The 25,238-nt window shown below is 36.6% G+C and overlaps 1 protein-coding gene across 24 annotated transcripts in view; it reads left to right on the top strand.

The window, feature by feature from the left end:
- The window catches only part of rims1a (regulating synaptic membrane exocytosis 1a), a 151,270-nt gene that overhangs the window by 111,530 nt on the left and 14,502 nt on the right, over window positions 1-25,238 (top strand). For 8 of the 24 annotated variants that reach the window (XM_028469292.1, XM_028469293.1, XM_028469291.1 and 5 more), the window contains 12 exons: window positions 392-563; window positions 634-787; window positions 2,209-2,265; window positions 5,453-5,615; window positions 8,031-8,135; window positions 9,740-9,799; window positions 14,456-14,545; window positions 16,943-17,026; window positions 19,077-19,133; window positions 19,363-19,584; window positions 23,174-23,283; window positions 25,006-25,121. In XM_028469292.1, the coding sequence (XP_028325093.1) occupies window positions 392-563; window positions 634-787; window positions 2,209-2,265; window positions 5,453-5,615; window positions 8,031-8,135; window positions 9,740-9,799; window positions 14,456-14,545; window positions 16,943-17,026; window positions 19,077-19,133; window positions 19,363-19,584; window positions 23,174-23,283; window positions 25,006-25,121 (1,390 nt within the window). The remainder of the gene's footprint in view (window positions 1-391; window positions 564-633; window positions 788-2,208; window positions 2,266-5,452; window positions 5,616-8,030; window positions 8,136-9,739; window positions 9,800-14,455; window positions 14,546-16,942; window positions 17,027-19,076; window positions 19,134-19,362; window positions 19,585-23,173; window positions 23,284-25,005; window positions 25,122-25,238) is intronic. The other 16 variants (XM_028469312.1, XM_028469311.1, XM_028469303.1 and 13 more) reach the window with 11 other exon arrangements.

The following is a 25,238-nucleotide window of genomic DNA, read 5'->3' as shown; positions in this document are numbered from 1 at the left end:
AACCTGATGGAAGACAAGAAGAGATGCTTTGATTTTGAAAAGGGGAGGTTTAATATTTAGCTTGGAGGCAGTCCAAGGCCATTATACATTCCCCTCGCAATGCATCATGGGACGGTTGAGTATGACTAGTGTGCTTACCGTGCATACTTAAAAAATGTCCCCATATAGTATACATCCTGGTATTTCTTGCATACTCGATCTTTTTATACTATCTAATGTGAACGCACTGCATACTCATTTTGACGTCAGACTTAATATGAGTAGAACGTTAGAATGACATTTCCAACGCAGCTTTTTCTTTTCTTCAGTGCTTAACATCACATACCACCAGATCCACAAAAGGCAAATTGTTAGAAAGTGAATGTGATTGACTATCTGTCCTCCATAACAGTGACAAGAGCAAACGAAGAACAAAAGCAATGAAGAAAACCTGCGAGCCCAAGTGGAACCAGACGTTCGTCTACAGCCACGTTCATCGCAGGGATTTTCGTAACCACATGCTGGAGCTGACGTTGTGGGACCAGCCCCGGTCACCAGAGGAGGATAGCACCTTTATGGGAGAGGTACACACACACACACACACACACACACACACACACACACCCTTCACTGTGTGCCCTGTCTTCCACATAGATCCTAATAGAGCTGGAGACGGCCTTACTGGATGACAAACCTCACTGGTACCCACTCCAAACCCATGATGTCTCATCCATTCCTCTGCCACGACCGTCACCTTTTCTGCCCAGACGCCATCCACACACGGATACCTCTGGCAAGAAGCTGCAGCGTGAGTCTGAGCCCTGAACACAATTTACCTCATGAGTTTTAAAGGGGCAGTATTATGGAAAAACTCACTTTCTAAAGGTTTCTAATGGTGATATATTTTAGCCTCATTCAGAGGGCCACAGTTGAAAAAGTTCTGTTTCCTTCTCTCTTTGTTATTCCACATTTTGAGAAAAGTCAGCTTGATGCTGGATTTTTCCCCCAATATTACGTCATAAGGTGGAAACTCCTCCTCCTGACAATCCTGGCTCCTCCTACCCTATAAGAATGTGAGCTCCTCCCTCTCAAACTACCTCACAGCTAAAACAAACACTGCGGTTTAATAGAGAATATACAGTATATGATACTTTATTGTCACGTATGTAAAGCTACATACACAAAATGTGTTCTCTGCATTTAACCCCTCCCTGAGGAGCAGTGGGCAGCCACGGTGTAGCACCCAGAGACCAGTTAGTGTTAAAATAAGGGACTGATCAACATCCCACAGTGTTGAAGCAGTGAGATTAGAACCAGTGACCCTACGATTACAAGCCTGCTCCCTTAACCACTAGTCCCTTTATCCACAGATACTGCAATATCTTTATGTTCAGTATATAGATAATCCACTATAAAGGTTATCCAGTATATGGATAATGCAAAGCGCAGTGTGAGCGCTCACAATCAGTTCCACTTTTAGTAGCCGTTATATCGCCTCGTGTCGCCTTTGACATGATCTGACGTGTTTTGTGACCCAATGAGACTCAGTGGTAGAACAAAACATTGGACTGTCGTCTTGAATGGACTATTCCTAATCAGTAGTGGTGAGGATGACAAGAAAGCGACGTAGCAGCTCTGGTGAGAGTTTGAAACAGCTGACCGACTCCGCTGCTGTTGTGATAAACACACACTGGAGCAGCATTTTTGTCTGACTCACAATAACAATAGCCGCTTAAATATCCATGTGTTTTACTGTAATGTGCAGTTTTTTGGCTGAAAACAATAACAAGAGTGTGTGGATAGCAAAAGAAAATCGCTATGGTGATCACTCATCACCCTCTCCAAGAGCAAGGCATGAAGTCTGCGTCTACAGACACGCCCACTCATGCATATCCATGAAGGCCCCAAAACAGCCTGTTTTTAGAAGCGGCCTGAAAGTGACTTTTTACAGGGTTAAAACTCCAGAAAACAGGTGAGTGAGAAAATCTCAAATACTATGTTGTTGGGGTTCCTGGAATAAATGGAGATGTGTGAAAAATAACATAATACTGGACCTTTTAAGAGTCGTGAATCTTTTACTGTCAATGTGCAAAGTCTAACACATTAAACGTATGTCAATGTAAATGTCTATTTTCACTGTCTTTGTGCTTGGATGTGTGCATGCATTTAAATGTGCTTTATGTGTACATCTGTGTGTGTGTGTGTGTGTGTGTGTGTGTGTGTGTCTAGGTTCTCAGCGTATAACAGAGCCAGAGTTTGATGAGGGTACAGCAATAGTATCAAAAGGTGGGTGGGGACTGTTTCCCAGTAATAAATATTTTGGGATTTTTATTCTTTTTTATCACAGAGCACTTTGTTTAGTACAAGCAACTTTGTCTTACCTAAAAATGAATATTCTACTACCTCAGAAACTTCCTGTTTTACTTTCTTGTGGATGATTACAATAATTTATTATAAACACCAAAGTAAGTAAAAATTGCATCACAGTAATACATTTGACTGAGCTATTTAGTGTGTATTACTAAGATTAGTAGGCCTCGCCATACTGCAAAACTGTATTTTTGACAAACCAAGCACATAATTATTCCTGAGTATGTAGTTTCAATCATAGACATAATTTTAAGATGACTTTATTTAAGATTTATGTTTTTCTAACAAAAATTCACTCATGGAAAGAAACAAAAAGATACAGGACAATCTATTTTTAAAAAGCGAAGCTACCAATGTACAGTAGGGTTGCAGAAGCCCAACACCAACTATGCATATTTAGATTTGGTGCTTTGCTAAAGGACACAACAGCAAACATTTTTTTCAAATCTGTGGTAACTTAAATATTGATCCTATCCTGGCTGAGCTTTTGTTGGTTTACATTTGCAATGTTAAGATCAGGGGTCACCAACCAACACGGTGCCAGCGGGCACCAAATAGACCGCATGGACCATGAGTGGGGCCCTCAGGAGCTCGAGTCACCAATGAGCTTCATCTAAAATCTGATTTACTTTCTAGGATCCAAAATCACAAAGATAGATACATATGACAGATGTAGTTATTTCTTAGTAGAGTTAAAACAACTGCACCTGGTAAAGTTTCAGTATTGAATTACCATCTTTAAATGTTATATCACTGAAACTTTGTGATCAAATGTTGCAGATTTGGTGTATGGGTTGTGGTATGTTATATATAATATATTTTTAAAAATGCAAGGTGGATTTTTGTAAGATATGACATAATTGTTGCATTTTACAAATGCTACATGTTATATGATTAGTTCAAAGTTGTTTGTAAGTAGCTTTTAAAATATCTAGATGATAATTTTCTAATAAATGTGATGAAGATGAAACAATTGCATAAATTAGGAGAAACATTTCCTACCTTTTTAAGTCACTGATAGCCTTCCCTATTATCTGACCCTTTAATTAAAGTGAAACCGTGAACATTCAATATTTAAGAAGTGCATTTCTAACTGGTAGCCCTACGGACTATACAGTAGCTGTGAAGTAGCTCATAGTTTCAGAAAGGTTGGTGAGTCCTGCTTCAGATGATGAAAACATGAGTGGCAATCAGAAGTTTATGTTATCATGCTTTTAACTATATATACATTTAGTAAATTTATTTGATTCATACAGTGCTTTTAATTATCACAATTGTACTCGCAAAGCACTTTACAATGTTAGCAATGTTAGCAATTCAGACACCAACGGTGACAGAGGTGCCATGCAAGGCAACTCTAATCTGTCAATGGGAGCAATTTTGGGTTCAGTGTGTCTTTCCTAACTCTTCAACGCACAGATAGTTACAGTACAGTAATGGGATTGACCTCTGACCTCTCGATGCAAAGAGGACCCCTCCTTCGCATGTACCATGGTTGGCAATACAATGCATAAAGACATATTTCCCATATATACTGTATATAACCTAAATCCATACCACAAAATGGTGGACTGTGTATCTGCTGTGAGTAGATGGTCAATTGTCCAACACCAAAAAGGACATTTTTTTACTCTTGAAAAAATCAGGATAAAAGCTGAAGAAAAAAAGAATCTAATCCATAAAGTAATATGAATCTGGGAGAAAAGAATGTCGATTCATATTGTATGTAAAAAGAAAATAAACAGTCTTCAAATATTTTATGGTTTTATCTAAAAAAAAAGAATCTCTTGGTTTCAGTGTTTGATACTCGTCACATACAAAATAGTCATTTTCTGCATAAATGTACTGTTTACACAGGCTGGTAACTCTCATTTAGCATTTCAGCTCAGTTTAAACCAGAGTTTAAGCAACAGAGCACTAATAAAACTATTTAGTAATCCAATAATAGGAGGAATCAAAAAGACATATAAGCCTTCATAAACTGCACTGTCCAGTAATATGACTTATGTATGTTCATCCTGATGAAATGTTAGCTTCATGTATGGTTACTGTGCTCTCAGGTTGTTAGCGTCTCACTTTGTTGTTGTATTTAGATAACTGGCTGTAACAGTGTTATTCATTATTTGTAAAAGTGATGTGTATGAGATAGTCGTATGCTAGCTTGGTTTTCACTGCATGTTCAAAGTAACTTTGAGTAGCATCTATATCTTAGTGTTGACCAGGGCCATATTTGGATACTTTGTTAGCTTGTTTTTTTAGTGTTTCAGTTATGGTCAATGAAGTAAATGTTCATTATCATTAGCTAACAAACCTAAGTTGTTATTCCACTGTTTAAATTTGTTCAAATATAGATATATAGATATATAGTTATTTGGGATTACTTGTATAAACTCAATGCCATTCATTCACCTCAATGTAAAGACACATTTGGAGAATTTATCAGTGGTTTGACAACATGTAAAGGTCAATGTTGGCTTAGGATCATTGCATATTTTTTATGTGTTGATATAGCAGTAAAAAGAGGTGAAAGTAATCGATTACAAGTACTCACGTTACTTTTAATTGAGTTGTTTTCATGGGTACTTGTACTTTTTTGACTATATTTCTACATCAGTAATTTTACTTAAGTATGTTTTAAAGGAAATAAAGTCATTTGTTACATTTCTACACCCAACCGTTGCTGAGTAAATTATTATTTTTCGTTTTAAAATGATCAACAGACATTGTGAAACTACAAAAAATTAATTTAAAGAAGGTGACGGTATCATAATAGAATGTAAACTTTGCCGTCCTTTTTAAATTTCTACTACATGAGATGTTTACTGGATGCAAGGGAACCGTGACAAGATTTATTACCAAAAATAAACGTGGGGGGTGAAATTAACTAGTGACTTTTACTTTGAGTACTATTTAATTGAGCCACTTTTTACTTGTACTTGAGTATTTTATGTATGACTTACTTGTACTTGAGTAGAAATTCAATCAAGTAACATAACTTCTGCTTGAGTAGGATATATTAGTACTCTTTATACCACTGAAAAGTATTGACTTATTATCTTTCATGTTTATATTTAAACCCGTCTACCTTTTCCTGTTCTAACAGCGGAGGGGCGGGGCAGAGAGCGACAGAGGGAGCCCTCGTCTACCCTGGAGGTTCCTGATCAGCAGAGGACCCCCACCTATCACATTCGGTCCCGCTCGGTCTCCCCGCATCGGGAAGAGCAGGGCCGGCTCCGATCGCGGCCCCCCAATGTTCCTGCCCAGAGGTAGGCCTTAACTCTTAGAGCATCTTTGTGACCAAATATGATATTTTGGGTGTTTTTATTTGTTTGCCTTTCAATTTTCTGGTCATATTTAAGGCTAGCTGATTTTTAATTTTTATTTACTTGGTTCCAAAATCTTGTGTATTGAAAGTGTATAGAAAAGAAGATATGCATCATACTGACACTTATTAACCTCGTGACCAAATTTACCCCATTGACTCCCATTGTAACCAACAGTGTAATCACATATCATAATGCTGTTTTAATTAATACCTAATGGATCAAAGCATCTACCTTCAAAATAAAGGGAAAATATATTTTGGTTGTAATAACCCCCTACCAACCACCGCCCATTGCATAAAGTTTTATGGAAAATTCTATGAAAGCTTGGATTTCTTATCATGCAAAATATACAAGGTGTACAAGTGTAATTTTTTCTTTAAAGTGTCCTTGTGCCAAAAAATAATAATGCATTAAATCCAGTTCTGCTATCAATTAATGACATGGTCATGGTTGTAATATTTCCATTAAAAATACAAAGTGCCTATGGTTCCAGACCGCAGACAAATCTGACTATTGTTTTAAAAAAAAGAAACGTTTTAGTGTATTTCCTGGGTTAGGTTTTTTTTTTTCTTTTTTTTCATTTTAACATATTTAACACGGCAAATTCCACTTTTAAAAATACATATACGAACAAAATAGAAACAATTTAGGGTATTTCCTGAGTTAGGGATAGGGATAGGGCTAAAGTAAAACTGACGAAACTATACCTAGAAGGACACGGGTCCAGCAGTGACAGAACTACCGGCATTTGGCTTACTGTGCATGCGGATGCATGCACACAGGAAGTGCCAAAATTATAATCAGGGTTGTCTGAGGTCCGGGTCTGAACCAATAGCAACAGCCTTAAAAATATTTCACTTTGACCCTCATTTCTGGAAATACTGCATATTTAGTGTTTTTCCTGCTGAAAAAATTGGAGGTTCTCATGATAAAAAAGTCCATAAAAACATAAAAAGGCTTTGAAAATTATAATGCGTTTTATATCTATGGACAGGTCTGAAGTAGTTGAAAAGATCTGATGTGGTGAAAGTAAAAGAAAAAATTCATGGAGTACATTTTTATTGCACTTTTATGAGACGTACCATTTGTGTACACAAGGTGTACAAATGTATGTAAATTTAAAGGAGTGCACAAGGGTTAAAATAGACAAGTTATCAGTTCATACGAGAGCTGGGCAATATGGACCAAAATTCATATCTCATAATTTTTTCTCAAAATGGTGATAAATGATATACATCTCAATATTTTCCACACAATTAAGTCTTACTAATAATGAATAAATGTCTGAGTTAAAATTACTGATGCAAAAAGCCACATAGGCCCATTTATTGACAGCTCTGGGTTGTAATTTCATAACTGATAATTAATTATGGTGTAATTATAATTGTAATTGTAATTTAAAAAATCTGTTGCTGTTGTAATGAAATTGTAATTGAGTTTCAATAATTGACTTTTGTAATTGCCTTGAAAATTCTATAAAAATTGTCAATTATAATTTAACGCAAAACTGTGGAACCATGTTACAGTTCTATATGTACAGTTCTACACATATGTAGTTATCTATTGTAAAAAATGTGTTTCATGTTAAGTTTTCCTACATTTTACCATTTAAAAAAATATAAATCTAGGGTTATACTGACACAACAAAGGTTCAGACGCCCACACCTAAAATATTAAAGCCAATATTTCATTGATTAGGAAGCTTAACAATGTAACCAAGAGTTAGGAAAGAAATTAGATAATAGATATTTGTAATTAGTGTAATTTACAGCTGATTTAGGACCCGTTATCATAAAAGATGCTAACGTGAAGCCATCACAAGATTGATTTCAGGCTCAGTATTTGTGATTAATTGTAATTTAACTGTAATGTAACTGTGTTTGTTATGCTGTTCTGCAAAGTAGTGAAAGCAAATGAGTATTTTAATACAAAATAAGTTACAAAATAAAAATATATCGATATAGGCGATATTATAATTTTTTATATTGCAAAAACAGAAATCTCTGTAAATCTTGATTCTCAATATAGGTTATTGTCCAGACCTCATTCATACTTTCAGTTCAAATGTGAAAAAATGAACCATACTTTTTTTTAATCACTTGTGTGAAAAATGAAAGCAAAAGACAGTTAAGAGGGGGAGGGGCATGGGGAGGGGCAGGGGGAGTTTGTTGGATGACACCACACTAAGTCCATCCACTAATGAAATGTCCTTCTGATGCAGAACACACAGTGCTGCCAGCTCTGCCTTTACTCTCGGAGCCAAACCAGCCCCACCCACACTTTGCTGCAATCACACGTGACCCTTGACCTCTCATAAGTTCTTCTTTTCCTTCTTCCTTCCTCTCGCTCTGGCAGGAGTCTTGATGACGAGCTTCCGTACGCTCGTCGTTCTCGCTCTCCGAGCCGCTACCACGACGCTGGCAGAGGTCGCCATCAGGGAGAGGAATACCTGGACGACAGGTGGGTGGGAATGATGGCACACTTTGAAAGATATTCTTTACGAATTGCATTTTTGCTTTGTAAGGATCGTTTAGTCTTTATACTTTCATTCCTAGGTTATAATCAATAAGTTCAACCAAATCGTCTTATTAATACCTCCAAATTCTCTTTTCTCGTTGCTCTGGAGACAAACTTATCAAAATGCTCGATTGTGACATTTCCTCGGGTTCCTTGGCGTGTAAGGGTGTAACGATTCATCCATTAGATCGATGAACTGATTTATATTCCTACAATCCAACTACATCAATCTGTGCTCAGCAAGTTGGCCTTCCGAATGACAGTAATCGCTTTAAAAGGTAATCGATTGATTGTATTGATTCAAAGAAGTAACGCTTTGGATTTAAGCATGACAGACTTTATATGGATGAGTTTTAATATTAAAGACGTTCCTGTCTGTGATGTCACGCGGCGCTCGCCAGCAGACAAACAAAAGGGAGAAACCGGTGAGCTAGAAATGAATGGTACCACCTTTGTGCTCCAGTGTTGGAAACACTTTGGCTTTAACATAGACAGAGATGTTCTAAAGGAGTCGCTCACTGTGTCCATGTCAGTTCCTGATCCTTTCAGATCCTTTCAACGCATGCGCCTAGACAACGTCACTTCCTTTACTTGCAATCTTTATGACAGAGCTCCTCGGACGTGATATTTTAATATAAACCAACCATATGATGTTTGTTAAATATTATAATAGTACACATGTATATATGTGACTGTTTTGTGGTGTTTTTAATTGTTAATAAAAAAAAACAAAAACAGATAAAAACACAAAACCAAACAGATAATAAGATAAAAACCAAAATAAATTGGAATTCATTCAAAACATAGATTTCCAATTACTTTCATTTAGCAGGGTTTCAACCTTTTAAATACACAAACTGCTATAAAATAGACCTACCTGATGTAGACGCGTTTCGCTCACCGTTTACCACCAGCTCCTTCTGGTAGTGTTAGATTGTTAGCGTTAGCTGTGCAGAAGCCTCATGATAACCATCATGTTAAAATGAAAAGTAGCAGGTTTAACCACTGCTCATTCAACCTGAACAGATCATGGTTGCACTGCATTGTTTATATTAATATTGTATTATTTTTAGGTATGAAAAACAAGCAGAAACGTGTATTTTTATTGAAGACATTAAGTATTGAAAATGAAAGCAGAAAAGGTTAACATCCTGTTAATTTAAACTGAAGTGTTAGTTGGACTTTATTCAAACAAAATGTGAATACATTTGCCATAAATGTTGTTTATTTGTTTGTTTATGTCCATAATTATGTATAGACGATTCCTTTACAGCATCCAAAAGATTTTAAGTCACTGAATTGTTTTGGATGGAATTGTTCTTAATATCGTCCTTGAATCGAATCGGCAACAACGAATCGTGATTCAAATGGAATTGTTGTTAAAACGAATCGTTACACCCCTAGTGGCGTGTGTGTACGCGTGTGTGTGTGTGTGTGTGTGTGTCGACTTCTCTTTCCTATTCACTGTCTTCTTTCTTTCTGCTCTTCTGATTCCTTTGACTGTTGTTGATGTCCTCATGTGTCATCCATCACCATGGTAACCACAGTGAGGTCATCATGATCCACCAGTCAATGCGAGGCAAAAGTGCTGAGTGCCTACACATCAGGTAAACTGTTTACCTTTAGACTGTGGATAACATCTTACAGGCATACTGTGTGTTGTCTGAAGTTTTTAAATAGAAAAAAACTTAATTTGAGAGGTCCATAGACACGTTTTTCTACATTTTCATTCATACTTTTATTGCTTTGAGTTCCTTGTCTTGTCTTAAGGTCTTTTATGTGAAAAGAAAGTGTACAACGCAGAGCAAGTTGACCGTCGTTTCATTATTTATAATTTTGTACACTCACCTCTTATTCATCACCAGAGAAAGGACAAGATTAGCTGAACTGTAGCATTATGACTATGATGACTCCCAGAAATTAATCCTACAATACTTTAAGTCTATACAATACAAAATATTTTACACTAATTAAGAGGCCATGTCGTTTTTAGTGTTTAAAATAATCCCACTGCATTTTGAAATAATCTTGTTTGATTTTTTTTGACAGGAAAGATATAATGCAAAAAAATAAAATAAATACAATACAATAGATAAAAATGTACTTGTTAAAAAGACTATAAACCCATGTAACTTAAAAAAAATAATAAACCAAACAATTTACACTTCCTGTCACTGTGATATAAAGAGTCACATGCTATGCCAGTGGAGACCCCATTTTTATATCACAAATATCTGGCAACCCGGGGACAATTATTCTTTAACTGTTTATATTTGAGAAAGTTTAAGTATAGAATGACGTTGTTTAATATTTATTGTGTGTGGTTTCTTAATTAAAAAAAATAAAAATATATATATATATTCTTTTTTTTTTCCCGGTGACCCCAAGGTTGAAAAACACTGGGCTTTTTGCTTTATATCATTGGATTAGAATATGTGAACAACTGGTCGTTCTGTATAAAATGAAACATTTGCTGCTTGTAATTGACGTACAAACCACAATTAATATTGGCTTTCAATATGTGCTGTTGTTTTGCTCATTGCTGCTGAATTTATGCTGCATTGAGTGACATTGTCTGTGTGAGGCTTGGCCCAGTTTACCCACTGACTTTAAGTACTCACCAGTACTCACTTAGAAGTTACACTGATACACTGTTGAAACTTTCAATAGACACAATCGTTACAGCAGTCGTATCCTCTGACAAAGACCAAGGCTGTCCAAATATAGCCCTCCTCTCTCCTTTCCTATCCACTTTTCCTTAACCCCAGGAAGTGTTTAAGTTGCGGCCATGATAAAGAGCGTTCAAATTCTCTTTAAGCTAAGGAAAGCAGGCTCAGTGCTTCCATTATTATCTCCTTTAGCCTAGGAAACACTGATACATCCTTTACCAAAGGAGACCAGATTATGCTGACCCACAATTCCTTGTGGCGACAACATTTAAAGGGACACGCACACCTGAGCGTTCACGGAAAATCACGATGACCGACAAGGGACAGAGATCATGTAAGTTGCCAATGCAATAATGTGCCTTGAACAACTTTAAATAATCTAAAACCCATATTTTATGATATGCAGACATATTATCCGATTATAACTGACATAAAACAGACACTCGGTGGTTCAAGAAACAATTCAATATTTCATTCACCTTGGAATGCTTTGTGTGGTTGTACATTTGTATGCCTACAGCGTTATGTAGGCCTATATCTTGCATAATTGCAACAATTTCACAAACTCATACTTATTTTGAATTCATGTTGATTTCTGAGTGGAAGGTGAGTGTGAACAACCATTCTCAATGGTAGCCTGGTAGCCTCTTTTCCTTTGATTTACATTCAAACCTTGTGATTATTTAGATTAAATCAGGGGAAAGTGTTATAAATGTGCTTTTAGTCCATTTTCAGAAGTTTGTAGTTTTTTCACCACGGCAGACGTCACTAACCTTCACCGCCGTCAGATTTATTACATCACCTAGGAAGTGTGTCTGATTGTTAAAAACAACAAGATGGCATTTCCCTAACTCCTATAGGAAGTCTCCTAACTCCGTGGATGATGTCACGGGGTTAAGGAAAAGTGGATAGGAAAGGAAATAGGAGGGACTATTTGGATGCAGCCCAAACTCTTTCTGTGATTATATTGTTGCAGTACTCCATCAAATCCACCAGAGGACACTATAGAGCCACAGTGACTGGATTCTCTATGATCAGAGCAAAGTGGAAGTGGCATCACATAAATCCATTTATTTTAAACAGATAAAATCCACTCTGCTTCTTTCTTTAAGATATAGGACACGACACCAAAAGTCAAATGTTTTTACACAAACACACGGATGTGTTTAAAAATTGTTGCTACATATTATATTGCCTGCACCGCTGAACAATAGGTGATTTTACAGTAAAAATCATTGCTTTCGTTTTTCCTAATGACTGTACATGGAATATATTAGAAGCTCTATGTAAAACACAATCATTAAAGCACATGTATGGTTGGCTGTAATAGTATTAATTCAAGATAATGATGATGAAAACCCACTGGATAAGCTTCTAGCTTTTTTCATTTTATTCCACACACAATATTTCTTTGTTTTTCTGCATTCTTCTTACGCGTCTCAGTGTCTCTGCATCTGCTGCACACATGTTTACATCTGTACTAAACTGACTTCCAATGCCACTTTTGTTCACCAGATTCTTTAGCTTGATTCTTATGCATCATGTATACATTTGATTACAGTTTAGTCTTAAATTGTTTAGTAGTTAGTTAATAAACTGCATTTTACAACAATTATTGATTTTACAAATACTAATAAATCAAATTTGTTCTTAGCAATTAAATAAATGTTAACAATTATGCCCTGCACTATAGTCAACCAAATTTATTTTGTATGTAAAGTTTTTTTATATATATATTTATGTTTAAATTGCCCGATTAATGCAAACTTTTTTTGTGCCTGCATTGTAAGATATGCCTGTTAATGAAGGAATATAAGCCATCCTTACTACTTTTCACCTTCTACTGTTTTACTTATGACAAATACTGCAGATTATCAATACGTAAAGTCTAGAATTCCCAGTTGGAGTGAATAGTTATGATTTGAGGGGTTCAGTTTGTTTTTACTGGCATTTATTTATTTGTCTGTGAACTCAAAAGCTAATTTGATTTTGATGAAATTTTTAGGAAATATCCAAAATGGGATAAGGAACAAGTGATTCAGTTTTCTGGTTGATCCGGAACAATATCCCAAATCTAACATTTAGGTGACAGTACGGGAGATACTAAAACCTGGAAACATTCGGAAACTTTTCCAAACCAATGGCTACTGGAGAAAGAGTGAAATATGCCTCGTACTACGTCCATATCACCAAGTTTATCATCGTGCAGGTTGTTAGAGCTACTATTTTTAACAGGGAGCAAATATTTATTCCTGGTCATTGTTTTCTGGTGTTTTATTGAGCTTTATTTACCGGCGAGTAGTTTATACTGCATATTTACAAGTTTATACATTTTACTATTGTGCATAGTTTCTGTTATGAACATATATGTAGGCTACATCTGAATGAGGTAACCGTTTAAATAATAATAATTTGAAAAAAATAAAAAATAAAAATACAACTGGTTTCTATGTGTTTCCGAGCAGTAGGAACCAATCGCTGTTAAATACAGCCCAATAAAACTCCAGAAAACAACACTAACCACTACAATGATAAAGTTGGCGATATTACAGCCTGTGCACGCAGTACGGGCCAGAATTTACTCTGTCTCCAGTAGGGATGTAACAATTAATCGTAAGGCAGTTAAAAATCGATTCATAGGTATCACGGTTCACATCGATTCTCTGAAAATTGAATCACAGTACTTTTTTTAAACAGCAGAGGGAGCTATATATTTATCTTTCGCTTGTCCAAATGCTGAGGCGGCGAGCGAAATCTGCTAATACTTTCTTTCTGGCCGCCTTCTACTCTTAAACATATTCATAAATGATTCATTACCCCTTTAGCACCGAAAGAATATCTGTAATATTACGTGAATATCTGTAAAAGTCACGTTTTTCTATTAGCTCTGCCTGCTAGCATAGCATCTCTTCTTCAGTGCACAGAATACCCGCATCCCAACCGACCACTGGGTTACCAGCGCCCTCTGCTGGTCCAAACAAATATCTGAAGTAAATACAGTGCAGACTGTTTTTTTTTTTTTTTTAAGTCCAATTGTTAAGGCACAAAATACATTTTCAGTTGCACATTTGTATTTTTAGTTAAATTGCATTGTTTTGAATAGTTTATCAAGAGATTCTTTTGACAATGAAAAATAAAAGGAAAATAGTACAGTATTTTTTTTCACATAAAAAATAAAGGAATATTTTCATCATTTGTCGACAGTCCCATTTTGTAAAATAAATCGTGAGAGAATCGTATCGTGAACCCAGTATCGTGAATCGAATCGTATCGGGAGTTGAGTGAATCGTTACATCCCTAGTCTCCAGTGTACGTCTGTTCCGGATGTTTCCAGGTGTTAGCGTCACCCTGACAATGCAGTATGAGGGACTGCTATGCGCTGGTGGAGGTTTCTAGTCAGACGTGCTCTATTGAAGCTCAATCATAGTTCATAAAGCCATACTACGACATTAGGATATCCAAACAGACCTTATTGGAAAGTGCTGTTTTCTGTTTGTTCATTGTGTTCTCTTTATTTGTCTCTGTCTCCTGACTCCTCCTCTTCCTCCTCTTCCTCCTCCTCTTGGATGGCTTGTTGCGCTGTGGTTTCTATAGTGATCTGCAGCCCTCTCTGGACAGGGTTAGGAGCGCTAGCGCCAACTGTCTGACTCCAGACACTCTTGTCCCCTCACCAGAGACTGAAAGGTACCAGCCTCTGTACCCACCCCTCCTGCCTGTAGTCCTTTTGTAGTCCTTGTCTCCAGCCTCTCCTGGTCTTTGTAGTCCACTGTCCTCTGAATGATCCCACAGTAGCTGAATATACAGTTTCCTATCCTCACTCCTTTCACGTCCACACTGTGTGCCACTCTGTCCTGCTGTTTCCCTCTCAACCTCTTATACTTTCAACTCCGGAGTTTTGTCTCTAAGTGATGTATATATTGCAATTAATTTTTTTAGATAGTACAAAAATATTAGTGGACACATTTTTTTTACTCCACTATATTTGTAAAATATAAGTTTGCTGTACAAAATGAATACAGTTATAAAAAATGTTGGTGTTTTCTAAACACTGTGTGTAGCTGAGTCAGCTTAAATCCGTATTATATTTCCAGGTCACCAAGTCTGCAGTGCATTGGTAGCACTTTATAGTCAGCATTACTGTGCGATTTACACGTCTGCATCACAAGAAGGCCTTGAATCATCGGAAGAGACTTTTTACTCCTCTCATGTTCAAAAACATGTGTTAGGAATACATTAGTTTCCTCATTCTAAATAAGTTTGTGTGTGGCGACTCAGTCAAAATGCTCTATAAATGACAAATAAACAGAGGTGTAAAGAGTACTGATATTTCTCACTCAAGTAGAAGTAGAAGTACTGTTACTTTGTTTGAATTTGTACTCAAGTACAAGTAAGTCATACATAAAATACTCAAGTACAAGTAAAAAGTAGCTCAATTAAATAGTACTCAAAGTATAAGTCACTAGTTACTTTCACTCCCCACGTTTATTTTGGGTAGTAAATCTTGCCACGGTTCCTTTGCATACAGTAAACATCTCATTATAAACTGAAAAAGGAACAGACCAAATCTTGCACAATTGGAACTTAATGTATTTTCAACAAAGGCATCTGTATAAAATAAAAGGTTTGTCAAAATGTCATTTTTTTAATATACACTTCCGGTCAAAAGTTTTAGAACACCACACTTTTTCCTGTTCTTTACTGAAAATTATTCAGTTTATTGTGTCATTGCACTCTAAAATGAAAGCACGGAACAAATAAGCAATTTTAGTTGAAAAAAAAATGATGGAATCCATGAACAATACCGTTCAGCTGATGCTCATGAGGGTCTGGTTCCACAGTGTGTTCTAACACTGCTTTTATGCAGACATAAGTGGTTGTACTGGAAGTAACACCTGTAGGAATTAGTAGCACCAGCTTTCAAGGCTGATTCAACCTTCATTACTGCAGAACAGTTTTAAAATGTTAACCCACTTCATGTTCCCTGAAAAAGTCCTATTTGTATAATTCTGAAATGTACATTATTTTACAGTTTTGGGTAACCAAACCTTTTTTTTAACCTCTAGTTGTTCAGTACTTATCTTTGTAACATTTCAAACTATTCTTTGGACTTGCACGACTTGAATTACAGTAAATAACTGGAAAAATTAGGGTGTTCTAAAACTTTTGACCAGTAGTGTAAAGTAACACCTATGAATTCAATTCAAAAATAATAAAAAAAAATATCAGGCTCTATGTATAGCGTAATTTATGAACTGTAAAACTGAGTAAATAACCAGCATTCATTGCTGTTTTGGCATGGTGCATTATGTTTAATCTGATTGGTTGGCTACGATATGATGCATTTGATTGTTGTCTGGTCATTTATTTTTTTTGTATTTTCACATTGTCTGTTGATAATTTTAAAACAAAAACAAAAAAATGTACTCAGTATCGGTTGGGTGTAGAAATGTAACTAATTACTTTACTTTTGAAATGTAATTGATTACAAGTAAAATCACAGATTTAGAAATATACTCAAAAAAAGTACAAGTGCCAGTAACAGGAGTACTTCACCAATAAATGCCGTTTTGGAAATAAAAAAATATATTGGCTCAGTAGCTGAACCATGTTTTTGATGAGTTTTTTTTAAGCTAAAACTTAATACTGGTACCTATTTGGTTCCTAATGGAACATTTAAGACATGTGTCTTTGGGCTAAGAATGACTTGACAAATATTTAAAGGTGTAGGTGATAATAATATAAAATAGATTATTTTTATCACTGGCGTTTGTGAAAATACGCTTTAGAAGAGGTGATGGTTACATCCCCTTTGCAATAGTAGGTACATAGGCAATTTTATTGGTATTTTATTTTGTACTTATTGATTGATGGTCCTGAACATGCTGAGGTGCAGAAAAAAGTTTGCACATGAGCTCATGTTTGTTAACCAGCCCTACTATTGTGTGTTGGGTTTTTTGTAGCTGTTTTTTTCTGTCACCAAAGTTGCAGAACAAACATTATATTCATACCTGGATTGCTGATGTTGTAATGCTTTGATCCTTTTGGTCATGCGGGTGATATGTTTTGTATGTGTATATGTAGAAAAAGTTTGTCCCATACCCTGCCCCGAAGACGCCCAGCCAGTCCCCGGATTCTTATCCAACATGCTTCCCCTGAAGATGACAGGTACCCTTGTGTGACCCCACTGCCATCGCCTCTTCTCAGAGCTTGACTTGTGCCTTAAAAATCTGATGCCGTTATGACTCACTCAGCTTCAGGCAGAATTGTAAAGAAATTGTTAAATGCAATTATACCACTCTTGGTTCTTTAGGTTTTCTTTGTTTTTCTTTTAGAACAAAGATTGATCAGTGTGACCTACTTGAGTTGGATGTTAATGGCTTCAGGCAGATGTCAAGCTCTAAAACATCTGAATAACCCGTGGCACATTTACAGCTGTCTTTTTTCCTACTTCTTCTATCTCTCCCGACAACGTGGACAGAGGGACGTAGTGTTGTTCTAAATCAAATGAAGAATCACCGTCATTTATTTCTATAACATACATTTTTGCACCTTCAAATGAGATGCATCTCAATTGATTGTATCGAAACAGCAAACTGGACTTTGCCTCAATTCATACACCAACAATATGAAGTTACCTGTTAAAGAATGACCCTTTGTTTTTAAGAATAGGGCTGTGTTTGAAATGGTACACTTACGTACTGCACTACAAACTCAATGAGTATGTAAGCATACTGTCTACTATCTACTATAAATATGATTAGGATGATGGCCGTTCCCACTGAAGTGTACTTCCAAGTTTCCCAAGATGCATTTGGAACCTACTACAACAAAAACCTGAAGCACACTGAGGCTAAATATCTCTGATTCTCCACCATTGAGTTCTGAAAACATTTGCACATTTTGTTCCATAAAACTCGCAGAAACACATTTCAGAGATTATTAGAGACCCTCCATTGTGCTACTGATAAAAATGTTTTGGTTAACTTCAAAACAAAAGCCCAATTTACAAAACTAATGTTTTGAAAATGGGATGTTTAATTTTTAGCTTGAAGCAGGTCCCAGGACCATTTTACATTCCCCTCGCAATGCATCATTGGGTGGTTGAGTATGACTAGTGTGCCCACAGTGCATACTTAAAAAATGTCCCCATATAGTAAACATCTGGGTATTTTCTGAATACTATTTTTTTTCATACTATCTAATGTGAACGCACTACATACTCATTTTGACATCAGACTTAGTATGAGTAGTACGTTAGGATGACATTCCGAACACAGCCAAGGTCTTCCATTAAGCGAGGCTAGCCTAGCTAGCTAGCTGGACTAACTAACAAAGGAGCTTTTTATACTAAGACCTAATACCATTTTGGTTGCTAATCTGTTTTTACTTGTCCTAACTTTACGTACATGTTTTAAAGCCATGTCAAAAACAGATAAAAACAATACGAAGTTAGTTTTTACATTTAGCATCTTCCTTTGGGTTAGTTAGTTTCTTTTAGAAATAAAAAAAACATAAAATAGTTTTCTGCATTAAGCAACCCCGACTACAACAAAACAAAGGAGGGAGTGAAAAAAGTATCAGTAAAAACACTATTTTAAAACAAAACATTTGAACCTGTGAACTGTGAAATGACACTTTGGTGATTCTCCTTGGTTAGCAATAATCTTGCATTTCTTATTCAAATGTACAGTTCAAGTAAAAGGTTCCATTCAACAATAAAATGTTTTTATTCTGTTTAAAAACTTAAAATATGACTGAGGCAATATGCCATTAGGCTTGAATTAGGCTTTACAGGCTAAAGATCAGATCAGATTCCCTCTGTGCACATGACAATGAGGTTTGTGGGTTGTGTTTTCCTTTGGGTTGTAGTAGCTCGTAGCTAGCTCGTGATGAGAGTCTGTGTGGTTGTTGTGTGTGGACTTCTTATAGGGTACTGGGCGCTATGAGCAAGTTTAGTGCTTTTGAGTGATAGTTTTGGCTATACTGGCTTTACTTGTCCTGCTGCTTTTTGTAGACTCCCCAACCTTTCTTCTTCTACGAGTTTGCTTCTGCTGCTTCTGTGTGCTTGTCCGTTCTCTTAAATATTCCCTATTTAAGGCTTTGTGCTTTGTATTGAATTCTCAATATACACATTTATGTGTTTGTGTGTGTGTGTGTGTGTGTGTGTGTGTGTGTGTGTGTGTGCAAACCTTTTTGTCCTCATGTCTGAATGGAGAATATGGATGCTTCTTCCCTCTCAAGAGACTCCAAGCCAACTCAGTACAAAGGAGAGGTACACTTGTCTTTCTCACACACACACACACACACACACACACACACACACACACACACACACACACACACACACACACGCACACACACACACACACACACACACACACACACACACACACGTACACACACACACAAGTACACACACACATACATACACTCTCTCTCAGGGTCACAGATGTAGTATGAGTGTGTAACAGCCTTTATCACTGTCACACCATCTGTCACAGCATGCTTTCTGTTTCCTGTGTTATTTACTTAAAAGCCATTGACCGTTTGTTCTTTTCTAATCCAAATATTTTCCATAATGCTCTCACCCATCATTCCACCTTTTTTTGTTTGTTCTGCTATGTTTTGCATCCTTCGCTGTATCCACCACTCTCCAGGCAGACTCGGACCCCGGAAACACCTGAATGTCAGACTCTTGGCAGGAAGCCGTTTGTCGGTGTCAGGTAAGGCATGTACTGCAGGTTCAGCACATGTCAAACACAATAAGCTCCTGGCACTGTTAAGCTTTTTACCTGCCAGTTGAAAGAAAGCTGTAGTCTATAGATGTCAGTTTCTATTTCACATGTGTCAAACTCAAGGCCCGGGTGCCAATCCTGGCCCTTTAGAATCTTCAATGTGGCCCACAGGAGGAAGTGAAAAATAAACAACAGAATCATTGTGTGAATTACCAACAAATTTAGTTGTAGACATGTTGGCCTCTACAAATAGAAAAAATAAAAGATTAAATTCCACAATATTTGCAGGTTTTACTGTTTTCCTATGCATATATCACATGATGGCAGTAATTTTTCATCTGAAACTGTTTAAAGAACTCTCAATTTTATCAAAATAATGCTGGATTATTTAGATTTTTCCACAAAATTTCCTCACATTAAATAAAATAGGTCACTGTATGAGGGAAATTTAATGTAAAAATCCTGCAGGGATTAATATATGTCACTTATTGCTTGGATATTGTCGGTGCGCTAAATACTTTAAATATAATTTATAAGTGGAAGTGCAAACTCAGGCACAATAATATTGGAATTAGTCATTTTCCCACCTAAAATCACCACTTGAGACTAAACTTCTCTGTATTTGGCCCCTGAAATAAAATGACTGGTCTATTTTGTGAATCCTCATCAAAAATCCTGAAGGCCAGTTAATAGCACCATGATGGTGTTACTGTTGTAATGTGGTGTAATTGTAATGGATCAGGGTTGGACGACCTGCAGTGGGAATTAATTGAATTATCTAAATGATGTGAACATAAAGTATATTTTGATTGCGTGCAGCAGAAAGTATACGTCAGAAATCATCAAATATTTACCTTTTTTTCTTTATGCTTTCAAAGCTAGGGTAGGCAATTTTCTCCAGATACACTTTTTAAGTTTTTTGTTGACATTGTCTTTATGTCCTGACAGAAATTAAGATCTTATTTGCTCTGAAAAAGGAACGAAGAAAATCCATCAACTGTAGCAGCTGTAAACTTGTAATAACTTTGACCAATGGAAAAAAATTAACCGTTTTTTTAACCAATCACGTCTCCCTGTCTCCCTGCTCGTCGAATTTTTGGTCACGTTTTTTAACATATATAATGGTAAAGTTTAGTGTTTACTTACTGCTGAATGAGACGTGAGACAACAACGTTTCACCACAATACAAGTGATGAGCTGAGCTCCTCTTCTGCAGCAGCTGTGTGCATGCATGTGAGTGAGACGAAGCACAGGGGGGAGGGGCAAGGTCGGTAAAGGCGGAGCCATCATGGAGGCTACATTCAAAGTCATGCTAGCTTTTGAAAATTGCCTACCCTACCTTTAACATTTGGGTAATTTTGCTGAAATACTAAGAACTAACTGTCAGCTGAATGTTGCCGAAATCCCATTGCGTTGACTTATTGAACTCTTTTCTGTTTTAAAAAAAAAATATTTTAGCTTTGTGTGTAGTTTGTGTGAGCTTAACATTAGCTATAGGCTACACATCCTTTGATTGTTCATAGGAGTTTAATTGATTTAAAAGGTTAGAATAGTAATTTAAAAAAAAAAAATGCAAAAGACCAATTATCTTTTCATGTGTCTACATAAAAATTATTCACATTAACTCATTCAGTGCCAGCCATTTTCAGATTTTCTACCACCATCAGTGCCAGCCGTTTATGGCCATTTTGACTGATTTTTAAGACCCACAGAATATTTTCTACTCTGACTATCTGAAATCTGACACCTGATTCTGAAAGATTGAAGCCTCTACTTTCATTAAAAAAAAAAAAAAAACATTTGTTTCTGGCTCGTTTCGTTCTTTTGTAATCAGATGTTGAATAGAGCAAGTTTTACACAAATCTTCAGTTCCACAGCAAAAAGCTGAGAAAAAAGCCTTTTGTAAAAAGAAAAAACCATGTCAGTGACTTTAAAGCTATTTTCTTTGCTTTAGTGACAACTCTAACATCTGAACATTGTTTTCTTATATAAAACAAAAAAAACTAAAAAAAAAAACACTGAGACCGGGCTTTTGATGGCACACACACACAACTTCCTCTTCCTCCCGGACATGCAGAGTGTCACTGCGTTCCCCGTTTTTTAATTGTTTTATCTCACCATCGGCACACTAACCATGAGTTCCACGCATGCTCTGGTCGAGTGTGCGCTGCTGGGAACGTCAACTCTCGTTCGTAGCGCCATTTTCTGTTTCATAAACGCCTTTCCTCTCTTCCCCTGAGCTCTGCTGAGCGCGAATGATCTCTCATCCAAAGGTGCGCTGCTACTTCCCACATGTCACCTATTATTTTGCTATCTGGCTCACAGGCTGGGGGTATTTTGTACGGGTTATCTCGTCAATGGCACTGAGTGAGTTAATTGTGCATTTAAACTATTAATTAAACTATTTAGCCCCAGTAGCTGAGATGATATCTGTTAAGTTTGCTCTGTTTGTTTTTATTTAAATAAACTGTAGAAAACGTTGGTAAATAAACCAGTGCATTTTCCCCATGTTTTCACACATTTCTGTTTCCGCATGCTGCTTCCACATTGTGTTGCTGCACTCTGGGTTTGTATGTCACCTGTTTGTATGTGCAATTGTGCGTTTATGTTGTGTTTGTGTGTATGCGCTTGCATCAGAAATGAACCTATTTCCATTTTAAGAACCCTCCCCCAACAGCAGCCCCTTGGTAACACACCCAGACACATCTGTGTGTGTGTGTGTGTGTGTGTGTGTGTGTGTGTGTGTGTGTGTGTGTGTGTGTGTGTGTGTGTGTGTGTGTGTGTGTGTGTGTGTGTGTGTGTGTGTGTGTGTGTGCGTGCGTGCGTGCGTGCGTGCGTGCGTGCGTGCGTGCGTGTGTGTGTGTCTGCAACCTAAATGAGTCCTATGAATGTTGATTTTGCAGCTGAATGGTGTCAACATTGATCTGAGTGAATAATGAATAACTCATTTATCAGATACAGGTGAATGAAGCTGTTGAATAATATCTTGTTACCATAGTTTTTACCAGTCTGCAGACGTTGTGAGTGTGACCTTAGGCGCTGGTCATTTCTGAGCAGACCTGCTGGGTTTGTCTGCTCAGAGGCTTTCACTTTCTCAGTGCTAACCTTTGATTTGCTGCTGTGATGATGGGATCCCTCACTATCAACCCCTGAACAAGCTTCATCCTGCTTCACTTTGTGAATTTGATGTTGCCGCTGAGCTGAGGTTACTGCTACTCTCTCCCTTTTGTCAAACCGCTGCTTTTTCACTCATTACACTATGTCACTTCTATTTTTGCAATTTTGTGTAATTTGTTTTATCTTGTTTAAATTGTCTACAGGCAATTTTACTATTTTTTACAATCTCTGAAACTGTGTAAGTTATAATGTGTCAGGCAGATTGCTTTTCCACACCTGACCTAATGACCCTTATTTATAAGAAACACACACTGAAATATTGATTTTTCTCTTTGTGATTTTTTTTTCTCCCCTTTATTATTTTTACTCGCTCTTGTTCTCGCCCTCATATCATCCTCTCTTCAATTTTTTTTCCATTGTCATTTTCCTTTATTTTATTATTATTTTGTCTCTACAATAGGGGCCACCACCAAGGTGGTGTGTCTCTTTCTTGCTCAGCGGCGTCCTCGTCGTCCCGCAGAGTGAGGCAGCTCCCACAGCTTCCCCCCAAGAGCAACTCCGCAGAACAAGGTATGCAACGGTTTCAATTGCTTTAAAATGATTAGCCTGGCAGGGCTTCATTTAACTGAATCTGAGGTTTGATTGATTCAAAACTAAGACATTATTAATAAATACAAACTATTATCCACAACACAATGAAATAGAAAAAACATAAATCACACAAATTATAAGATGAAACTAAATATTTAATCATTTAAAACTAATTTTCTTTACATCAGGGGTGCTCCAAACTTTTTGGGCTCACAAGCTACTTCTACCACAGAAAGCTCTTCGTGATCTACTTTGCTGGGGGATTATAACTGTAAATATTCAGATTTTGATATTAGAAATATTGTAATTATTTAATGTATAATAATATTAAAATACAACAAGAAGACATGGTCATTAACTTCCCGCGCCAGATTGGTTCGGATTATAACTCACAACCTTTTCCTAAATATCCTAAATCTAACTTTGATGTATACATGAGAAAATATCACATCAGAAAATAAAATTACTAACTGTATTAAACTGTTTCTAAGAAAAGCTGTCCCCTTTGAAGATACCTAGAACAGAGTAAAAAAAACTGCACAAGAGCAGTAACTCCGCAAAAAATAATTGTGCGCTTCTCATTTTTGAACTGCATCAAGGTATTGATACCCTGAAACCACACACCAAGTTTGGTTATCTTATCTTAAACAGTTTCTGAGAAAATCTGTCCCATTTAACTCGGACAAATGGACGGAACTCAAACCTATATCCCCCTTCTACATTTTGTGGTGGGGAATAATAATAATATTAAAGCATTAACACTTAAAATCTGAGTTAGAATAAAATGTATTTTAAAAGTGAAAATGCAATCAATAAAAATGTTTTGGAAAAAAAAGTTTTATAATATACAGTGAAAATGTAGCGTTTCCATTTCATGATGGTAGAACCAAAACTCAGTGAAAGTGTGATGTCAGCAGTTTATTTACAGCAGAATGTCACAGTTCAAATCCACAGAAGTGTCAAACACAGCTGCTCTCTTCCTAAAGACCCAGGTTAAAAAGTCAAATCTTTGCACTCAATCAGAACATTATATTTTGACCCATATCTTAAATCAGATGTAAAATACATTGAAAAAAAAAACCTAATCTATCATCCAGTTAGTTTTTCATCTGTTGGTTACCTTGGTAGGGTTCCTAATCAATGAAAGGATTGGTATGAATATTTCTGGTGATTGTGTTTTACTCAAGTTTGCGTTCAATTAAATTGTTAATGACAGCATTTATTAAATTTCCATGCCAATTACAATTACAAAGTTAATTATCCGAACTGAATTATAATTCAACTAAGATTATAACAGCAACACATTTTTACAATTACAACTACAATTATGTCATAATTGTAATGAGTTATCAATTATGTGATTACAATTATACCGTAGTTGACCCCAACCCTGATTGGGATACTTAACAAAAAATGCTTCTTTACATTTTATTTAGGGGCTAAGCCTGAAAAGCTGCTTTTACTCTGTCTAGTGGTTTATTATTCAGTAGATCATGGTCAATACCAAAGCTTTTCCTCAGAAATGTTCCTGATATAGAATTATGAATCACTCTTAAGTCTTTTATTGGAACATCCCTACTTGCTTCATGCTGCTGCTTTTGCCACAAGTAAAGATGTTGTGGATTTAAATGTGTTTTCCAGGGGTCCATGCATGATAGTGTTTTACAGAGCAGTAGTTCATGCTTCCTGTGTTTTGTGCAGCTCTCGTAGCAGAGGAGCGTGTTCGTCAGCTGCAGATGAGGGTTCAGTCCAACCGGGCGTCAGCCACCGCCTCAAGTCAGCAGGACGTGGATCGAACCCTTAAGAACAAACGGGAGGTGGGTGATAACTGATACCGATACAGAAGGAAAGCAGACAGTATGAGTAATGAACAAGAAAATAGTTTCCTACATTTACCAAATAGGAAATACTGTACATTTGAAGGAGGGATCATC

Source organism: Gouania willdenowi, chromosome 15 (assembly GCF_900634775.1).
Source record: "Gouania willdenowi chromosome 15, fGouWil2.1, whole genome shotgun sequence".
Classification (NCBI taxonomy): domain Eukaryota; kingdom Metazoa; phylum Chordata; class Actinopteri; order Blenniiformes; family Gobiesocidae; genus Gouania; species Gouania willdenowi.
Note: the sequence above shows the minus strand (reverse complement) of the source record. Positions and strands in the feature narration are given on the sequence as shown.